Source organism: Morone saxatilis, unplaced genomic scaffold (assembly GCF_004916995.1).
Source record: "Morone saxatilis isolate NCDOM2014 unplaced genomic scaffold, NCSU_SB_2.0 Contig17, whole genome shotgun sequence".
NCBI classification, from domain to species: Eukaryota; Metazoa; Chordata; class Actinopteri; family Moronidae; genus Morone; species Morone saxatilis.
The window spans coordinates 15,984,116-15,993,979 of NW_023339729.1; the positions used below are offsets into that span (position 1 = coordinate 15,984,116).

The 9,864-nt window shown below is 42.8% G+C and overlaps 1 protein-coding gene across 1 annotated transcript in view; it reads left to right on the forward strand.

Moving 5' to 3' along the window:
- LOC118327605 (amyloid-beta A4 precursor protein-binding family B member 2-like) overlaps positions 1 to 9,864 on the forward strand; it is a 41,671-nt gene that overhangs the window by 11,812 nt on the left and 19,995 nt on the right. The window contains exons 3-5 of the mRNA XM_035661025.1: positions 569 to 628; positions 1,841 to 2,929; positions 8,550 to 8,806. Coding sequence (XP_035516918.1) covers positions 1,861 to 2,929; positions 8,550 to 8,806 — 1,326 coding nt within the window. The 5' untranslated portion in view covers positions 569 to 628; positions 1,841 to 1,860. The remainder of the gene's footprint in view (positions 1 to 568; positions 629 to 1,840; positions 2,930 to 8,549; positions 8,807 to 9,864) is intronic.

A 9,864-nucleotide genomic window follows, 5' to 3' on the forward strand; every position in this document is an offset into this window, starting at 1 on the left:
AATTGTTGTTCTTCCTGTCATAACTGAAACTATAGTTTTACAAGCTTTGCTATTGATGTTGTCCATAAATATGGGATAGTTCAGACATGGTAACAATATGGTATTTAGATAAATATAGAGCATCTTTTTGCTTTGGGTAAAAACAAACCAAGCTTTGCTGGGATGCTAGGAAACGCTAAGCTAACCTCAGTGAATATGACTCTTTTTCTGTAAATGCTTCACAGTAAAAGCCAGCAGAAATGTTCTTTTACTTTGAAGTGACCTCTGTATATTCAGGGGAGGATTGAGAGGTAAAGTCGACGTGCATTACACAAAGAACAATCACCAAACAAACAGAGGGCCCCATGAGTCGATGACTTCCGTCTCTGTTCAGAATATATCTTTAATAATTTTGATTTCTTTGGCGTGTGGAGTCCCTTCGCTGCCTTACAGTGTTACGTTGTCTCCATAGAAACCAGCTGTAGTTGGGTTCCACATGGATGAATGTGGTCTCCGAGGGCAACCCAAGAAGTACTCAGGATGCTCTGCATTCTTCGTCTGATCATTCTTGTGCTTTTTCTCCCTGCAGTGGTGTTCAGATTTGCAGCTGAGTCTACTGAACCCTGAACCGTGACTGACCTCCTGTCAGGTACAACACATAGCACACACACACGGACACACACATGCTGTGTTAGTGTACAGCAGTCAGTTGGAATGAAAACCTTTTCAAGTTCATGCTGAGCGGTTGCCCCAGCACTGCTCTGCAGTAGCTAGTAGCTTTTAAGGTCTGCAAAACACAGTAATACCTCATAAGAATTTAAAAGATAAGCCAGATTCTATATTTTTGTTATTGTCAACAAATCACATTAAAAAAGGCCAAAACTAACCCTATGTTAGTCCTTTTTTCAATACATTCTAGCTCTCCTTCCCTGTCTGTGTCCTAAAACAGATAACAAACATTACTCAAACAGGAGTAAATAGTGTTGTTGTTGTTGTTGGGTACTATTTTCAGCAGCGGAGTTGGTGTGCTCGCAAATATTTACAGTGTGGAAAATCTGATCAAAATAAACAACATTTTATATAAAGAAATGTGCAGGTAGTGCAACTTTGTGGCTCCTTCATGGGTTTTCAATCATTTTATTAATACAGTGGCACTCAATTCACTGTCAGTTTGGGTCTTTTCATGGGGGACAATAAGACAAACCACAGAACATCACCAGAACTATAAGGATGTTTCAATGTATTCAGTTGACTAGAGTCGACTTCTGTCTGATTAAAGCTCTGATGATTAATTACATTCCTGTAATAGTGCAGACCGGACCAAAAGAAACCCAGCCCAAGGTTGCATTGTTGTTTATCTACTATGACAGAATTTATTTTTCAACTAAATTTAAATATTATTGGTAAACACTGTATCATTTGCATGCCTGAACAATTTACTTCCTCAGGCATTTGCACCTTTTAATGATTGTAAGCGTCTGTTCTGTAATTTTCCTCATGCGGTGAACCAGTGCTGAGTAATTGCACCCTCATGTACCATACAGTTATGAAAATCTGTTAATGTCAATTTAATATCATATCGGTTCTTCATTTGTTACTTGTTTAACTTAATTTGTTGTATTTATGTTTTAACCTGAAGATGGTCTGCTTACACTGCTTGCTGCTGCTGCAAGAATATTATCTGTTTATTGACTATCACCACCATATCCTAATATACAGCACCTGTCTTTTACAATGCAACAATGGCTGTTATAATGCGAATAGCATTAGTAAGTAAGCAGTGGGACACCCTTTCTCAAAGCTATTTCCTACACATGTGAAAATGTATTCACCTGCTGTTCCCCCTCTCTTCCTCTTGCAGTCGAACTATCTTGTGCCACAATGATGTCAGTCGATGTGACCAATCATAACGGCCCTGCTGCCACGCCTCCCACCTCACTCAGCCTTCGCTCCTCACACAACCAGCTACTCAGCAGTGATGTCATCAAACAGGGCTCTGCCACGCCTCCCAAGTGTCGCAAAAAGTATGCACTTACCAGTATCCAGGCTGCCATGGGCCTCGGAGAAGCAGTGCCATCTTCATCATCACCATTATCATCCCCATCACAGCCTACAACCCCCAACAATCCCAAACTAGCCAAGAACGGAGTCAACCAGCTCCGTAAAGCCGGTCAGGATCACAACAGAAACACAACCGGCCCTGACCCGACAGACCCCGAGTGTAATACAGAAACTGCAGCAGATGACCTCAATGTCAACACGGCTGAGGAGCACGACAGTCACACACTCACCAATAACGACCGAGATGATGATGATGATGATGATGTCACTAAGCTAGATGTTGAATTGCACCCAGACACTAACGGTGATCCCGAGCCCGAACAGAAAACTGAATCAGATATAGACTGTAACATCAACACGACTGTGGAGCTCAAACTGAACGGCAACACAACAGATCTGGGCTTTGATTTGAACATTGAGTCAGAGGAGAACGATGATATCAGCATTCTGTCTGAGAAGGAAATGATGTCAAAGATGAAGACTGAGGAAGATGAAGATGAGGTGGCAGTAGAGGAGCAGGAGGACGACGAGGAGAGTAAGCCTTTACTTGTCATAAAGAACGAGTCTCCCGTGAAGAACCACAAAGTTACTTCAGGCCTGGAACTCATCTCTGACCTTCACTCCAACCTCAAGCTCCTCAAGGCAGGCAAGGACTCTCCAGTGCCTCCTCCTCCCTCCCCACCCAGGCAAGCAAGCCCAGAGGACACACCCCTGCTCTCTGTGGCCTCCTGCTCCTCCTCTTCCTCCTCCTCTCCAGAGACGAAGAAGGACAGAAGGACTGGCGCAAAGACAGACTGCGCTTTGAACCGCATCCAGAATCTGAACCCGAGTGACGAAGAGTTGAGTTGGACCACACTGTCCCAGGAGAGCAACTCCCCAGAGGAGACAGGTACACACAGTAACACACTCACAAAACCTGCTGCAAAACGTTTATTGCGGAAAACCTTCCAGCCGCTGTCATTAACTGATGTTTTCATGTGAGGGTGTCACTCTGGTGTGTGTGTTTTTTTTCTCTCCTGTGTGCTATGTAGTGGTTTTACCGTCCTCTCTGCTGATGACATGTTTCCATTTATGGTGACCCAAGTGTGTGTGTGTGTGTGTGTGTGTGTGTGTGTGCAGAACTCGGACATTGCTAGAACAGAATAACAAACACTCCCGCCTCCAGTAAATCTCCCAGAAATCTTCTGGGAGAGGAAGTGCCCTTGTAACCTCATGGGTGGTTAGCAAGCTAGATCAGCTGCTTCCTTTTTCAAGCTGTGTCCTGTGCGTGTGTGTGTGTGTGAAGTCTTTATCACTCTTTCTACGAGAATATGAACATTTGTGCTCTGTAGGTATTAAATGCAGGATGCAGTTTGGACACACACATGGAGGATGGTGGACCTCTATATGAAGCTGTACCATCGAAAGGGATATTATTTTTGGTGCAACGTGCAGACTGACTGAGATTTGTGCAGGGTTACATGTTTAAAGTGTGTTTTAGGCATGCAGATGGGCATGCAATATGTCTAGACAGTCCCCATAGGGCAACTAACTTTCATTATGAATTAATCTGCGGATTATTTTCTCAATTGATTCATTAATCATTTGAAAAATACTTAAAAATGCCCATCAGAACTTTACTCAGTCAGCTAATCTTTTAATTGACTAATCTTTCACCTTTATTGTAAAATGTGGTTACTGTACAGTGATTAGTTCTGTCTTTTCTGATGACACAGATATGCTTTAGCCTGATTAAATGTCTGATTTATTACTGACATTGACATTGTCTACTCTTTGATGTTATAGTGCATACAGCATGGCACAAACTTTGGGGTGAATTTTGTAACTGAAGTTAAGAAATTCCTTTGAGTCATCACCTCTGTTGTGGGCCTTTCTTAAAGTCGCTTGTTGCTTACCTCTGCAGAAGGTCTGTTAAAGTCACTGCATTTCTTATGTCAGCGTTATGTAAAAACCTGCATGTTCAGTTTAATTGGGCCCTTAAAACTCTCAGCCTCGTGCTTTGTTGTAAGACATATGAAACACATCCATCTCTTCTAGAGCAGCAGCAGCCCCGACCTCTGACATGAGCTCAGCTGTAAACCATCCTCTGAGTCTCTGAGAGTTGAAGTGCTCTGAGCTCTTTAGCCTCGTTTTTTTCTCCCAGAATGCTTCTCTTGCTTCTAGCTCTCCGATGACTCACTGTCCCTTTCGAATTGAAGGCCCCGAGCATCTGCGTTTTTCATTTCAAGTATCAGTTAGCTTTTCTCCTGAATGTTTGTGCGTTAAAGTTACTTTCCATGTGTCCTTTTGTCCCGATTCCTCTCGCTTGTCTTCATCTAAAATGTCAAGGTGATATATCTCTCATAGGATAACCTTTTGTTTTGTGCAGATCAAAGTCTGAGTGTATTTATGAACCAGAAGGGGTTCAAAAAGTAGATGCTAGTGGTGCTGTAGTCCCTAGTTAAGAGGTGTTGTCCTCCAAGGGGTTTGCTGAAGAGTCGATAATCACCATGTTGAATTTACTGATACGTAACAGTCGTCCATACTGCTGTGCCCTCCTGTCTGCCTCGCTCATACTGACAGAGCCGTGTTGTTTTCCCAGGTGTGTGTCAGATTCCTCTGTGGATGTTGCGGGTTAGAGGGCCAATACGACACTGCTTTCACACGGAGCAGCCAAAACACACACACACACACGCTGAGTTGAGGAAGGTCATTTAAAGAGGTCCTTCTCGCACAACAACATGCACTGTAACACTTGCGAGGAAACATGAGTTGAATGTGGATGAGTGCAGTGTAGCAACATGTGAAGTCCAGTGTTTTCTCTGGCAGTCAGACGTCAAACTACTTTTTTCTTTCTTTGTCTCTGTCACCCTTCGTTCCACCCTCGCTATATCTTTGCTGTTTTTTCTCCCTTCATCAGCCCTACTGTATGTCTCCCTCCCTCTCTGCTCCACCTCCTCCTCCTTGCGACTCCATTGGATATGATACTGAATGAAAGATGATCTGTGGGTTGCCAGGACAACCAAGAGAGGCTAAAGGGAAGGTGGGGAAGGTGGGAAGGAGGAAGAAAGTGATAAACATAGACATTTGATGAAGATGAGTGTGCCAGTTATTTAGCTTCTTACCATGTGCCTGAGTGTATGTTTGTTTTAGGACAGGAAAGGGAGGGCAGGCTTATTTGAGCTTGTTGACGTTGTTGATGCTCTAGATGGAGGAAGGAGAGACAACAAAAGCAAACACAGCTCAGCTGCAAGGGATACACAACCTCCATCTCTATCTCTCTTTCTGTTCTTGCTTGCACTCGCCCCTCTTTCACTCTTTTCTCCCCCTCTTCTCTGCCTCTCTTTTCACGTCATGTTCTCCCTGCCTCCCTGTCTCAATGTGTCTCCACGTCCCTCTCCCTCTCTCTCTCTCTCTCTCTCTCTCTCTCCTCTCTTTTCCTCCTCACCCCCTCTCTTGCAGTGTCCCCCCCTCTCTCCTCTCTCTCTCTCTTTCTCTCTCTCTGTCTGGGGTTCTCTCTGTGGTTACAGCGCTGGCTTTTGCTGTATTGAGAGGCAGCTAGCTAACTATGATGCTGGGGAAAGACTACATGCTGGCCATTGTGATTGTCAATTACGAGGGTAGGTGCGTCTGTCGGAGTCTGCTGGAAACTACACTGTGGGGTTAGAGTTTGAATGCTGTCTGTGTGTGAGTGTGTGTGTGCACAAGCATGGGTGTGGGTGTGTGTGTGTGTGTGTGTGTGTGTGTCTCCTGCAACACGGGGATGAAGTTTGTCACTGTAAATGTATCTCTCTCGAAATATCTGCTATTAGAATCTGTGCATGCTGTATTTTTGCGTGTGTGTTGTGAAGGAATGCGCGCATCGGTCATGGTAGTGTGTGTGTGTGTGTGTGTGTGTGTGTGTGTGTGTGTGTCGAGATGACATGTGCATATGTGTGTGTTTTGCTCCAGAATCTCACTGCTCCTCCCCTCCCCCTCTGCCTAACTCTGCTCTGGCATGGAGCTGCATGCTAACTGAGGCAATCACAGGCTAACTGCTACGTAGCTCGGCTGTGGCACATTTCCATGAGCTGCATAGGTTCATGCCAGTTGCTCGCCTCAGTGTTAGTGTTTTCCTTCCCGTGCTATACTTGCCACAGTGCTGGCAGAGTGTGACACTGCTAAGTTTGAGGCACGATATATCACTCGAGCCAAGCCAGTCAGAGCAATAAAACAGCCAGAGCCCCCCCTCCCCTCCCTTTTGGGACGTACACGCTTTAATCCACATTCAGTGGTCTCTCCTACTGGACCCAGTCCCTGAGTCACCATCTTCCCTCTCGCTCATAGCAGAGACACTCATGTTCATGTAACGTCCTCTCTGTTTCAGTTCTGTTGGATCTGACCTATTTTTTGCTCTTAAAAGACTGCAACTCCCAGAAGGCATTACTTCCCAGCTCCTTGCTCTAAAGCACAATCTTAAGCCCCAAGAGATGTCTGCTTGTGCCATATGTATGTGCGCAATATTTTGTGATTGATTTCTGTTCCATTAAATAAACTAAGTCTGGTAAATTAACTTACCTCTGCATGTCTTTGTGTGTGTGTGTGTGTGTGTGTGTGTGTGTGAGTGTCTGAATTCCATCTCAATCTGGACCGACCCAGTCGTCATGATGACATATGGCCTGCTGTCGTGGCGACAGGCCCGTGGGCTGTGTTTCATCAGCATGGTCAGCAGTTCGAGAACTCCTTGTACAATCAAACAGACACACAAATACACACAGCACCAGCTGACCACTCCCTCAGAGCTTATATCACCTTTATGAGATGTTACACCACCTAATGCAGTTTGGGATCATCTTTACTACCTCTGCCACTACATCAACTTCACACACACGAAGATACCGTCAATAGTTCTGTGTGTGTGTGTGTGTGTGTGTCTGTCAACTGCAACCTTCAGATGAAATGACATTTAGTGAGAGCGAGAGAAGAAACTGTGATATAAGCACCCTGATTCCATCTCCTCACAGGGTGTGTGTGTGTGTGTGTGTGTGTTTTCAAGGTAACTGCTGTATTTCCTCTGCTTGTGTCACTGTCAAATAAATTATGGTAACAGCCATCTGCTCTACATACTGTTTGCCGCGTTCTGTTAGGTAAGGGAAGTTTAAATTTACATGAATCCATACATACTGAGCCAGTGTGTCTTAATTAATCAACCCTTTGAGTTTTTATGGCTTTCAAATTACAGTACAGCACTGAGAGTGATGTTGGCTTTTGAGATCAGAACATGCTAATAGTTTGTGCAGATATTTTTTAATTTAGTTGTAAGATTATTACTGCTTGTCCTTCCACTTCATTCTAGTTATATACAGAGTTATGTAAGTTAGTAATTGTTTTGATTCCACATGTATTTTTATTTATTTATATCATTTAAAAGTGAATTAGAAACGTTGTAATGTACAGAAGCTGAAAGGCAGGAAGAAGAGTTGGAGTCAATTTCAGAAGAGTGGCTTTTTCTTGTGGACTCCGCAAAGCACTTTGGGCTTGCCTTGGGTATGAAATGTGCTATGAAATACATTTTCTTTGCCTTGCCTTATTGTAAGCAATGTACTGCTGTAGATCTGGTACATATTTATCTTGAAAAAGAAATGGTACAAATTATGTGGTCTCTAATTTTAACCTAGCTCTGGTTGCCTCTTGAAATAATTTTTGTTTTGATTTGAGAGTTAGTGATCTTCCAGGGAAGTCTCTTTGACGTGATGTGTGCTGACATCAAATTCACCATGAATATGTCAGACAATCTGTCTTGTGGCATTATTACGGACAGCTGGAGGTCCACCCATTTTTAGATTATAAGGCTTGTATTTAGGACATAACTTCTAAATTAAGAGCTGATAAAAAACAATAAATTAAGGAACCCATAATGGATCATACACCCATGTAAATGAGAGCGGGTTGTATACTACTGAGTTCAGAGAAGAAGCTAATACAATTTACTAGGACCAGAGAATGATAATGAGTCCTCATTGTCATGTAGAATAAAACCATATAGATTTAAATTCTGCGTTGGGCTAACTCATTGAGCTGCATCTGACATCTGTTAGACTGTTCTGAATGTGAGACGAATGCCTGTGTGTGTTTTTGTGTACATTCAAGAGTTGATATTTGCCTTTGTGATATGTTTTATTTAATTTTTACTGAAAATGGTTTAGGTATGTGCGTGGGTGTGTTGCACAAATGCAACAAAAGTGCTTAACAAGTTTTAGTCAGTTGCTGTCTGTAGAAAGTCATGGCAGACACGGCTGTTAAATGACAGCTGCAGCAAATGCTGGTAATCCCAGTCAGCAGTTCATATTGTTCTGTATATGATTGTGGGAGGAGTAACTTCCTCCAACAGAGGCCAATTTAATCATATGGAAGAAAAATGAATTTTCTGTGTTTGTGTGCAGCCACAGATGTGTGTCTATACATGCATTTGTAAGTACAGTATATAAGAAGTCTGTTAGTTTGACCACCGATATCAATAAACCGTCCGAATGTGTGTGTTTTTCCACCAGATATCTGGAGTGAGCAGTCATTCCAGACAGATCCTGACCTGCCTCCAGGATGGAAGAAGATCACCGACATGGCCGGTATCTACTACTGGCACATTCCTACAGGCACCACCCAGTGGGAGAGGCCTGCCACCCGCCCAGCACCTCCTGGACAGACAGAGTCCCCGGCTCTGGGCGACCACCTGGGCGACCACACAGCCTCCACACCACGTAAACACTCCCTGGGCTCCCTCAGCCCCTCACCCACTCCTGACCATGAGGTGAGTGAAATAACGACAAACTGACAGACATTTTAGGTCTCACATAAATCACATAATTTGTTTTACTATCAGTTAAACTGGTTACATCTGAAATTGCTCTGTTTGACGGGTGGTTCAAAGTTTGTGAGTTTTTCTGGCTGTGGTCAGGCACAAATTGTGGTTGGAGTACAGTCTGAAGACAATCCACCCTCAATGTGAAGAGATGATGGAGAACAATGGGAAAAATAATGAAGTCACATAAATTTACTCAGAAATAAAATAATAAAGTCAAACACAAGAATACGCTGTACAGTGGATAAATATGAATAACTAATATTATCTTACGAGTGCAATGCCATTTAGTTGAAAATAAAATCCTTTTTTAAATGATTTGTCTAGAATGTATATGTATAACTGTTCATTTTTATCAGCATTATTACAACTCGAACTGCCATTGTGATAATGAAAGTGTTTATTTGAAGCTTATGATGTGTATAAATCAACAGAATTGCACACAGCATAAAGTTAATATGAGAATGTCTGTCAACGTGTGGATATTGTACACTCAGTTTCCAGTTTATTAGGCACACCTAGTGAAAACTAACGCAGTCTAACACAGCAGTGTTACACATCCTCATGAAGGTTGTTGTAGAGAGTTGTTGTAAATACAGTGCTCTTCTTCTGAGAGTATTATCAACTTCTTGATCTGAGAAACTTTGTCTTGCATTCTATTAAAACCTCTGGAGTATTTTAATAAGAGCTGGCATTATAAATTATATTTTTTGATACACGCTGTAAACAATTAATTCTGAAACTTGACATGATATCTAATTTTTATGCCCAAGTAAGTACCCCATGTGTTACTCCTTTATAAGACGTTTCCAAACCATGCTGCTGAATATAGTAATGGAAATTTAAAATCTCTGTATCAAGGCCCGAAAATACTACCAGGCAGCTGCAGACACCATGGACGTGTAGTAGTTCTGCGTATAAGATGAGTGCCACGCATGCGCAGTAGATTGGTAGTGACCTTGTAGTGTTGTTAGCTGTGTGGGCAGTCTGCATGGTCACAACAAATT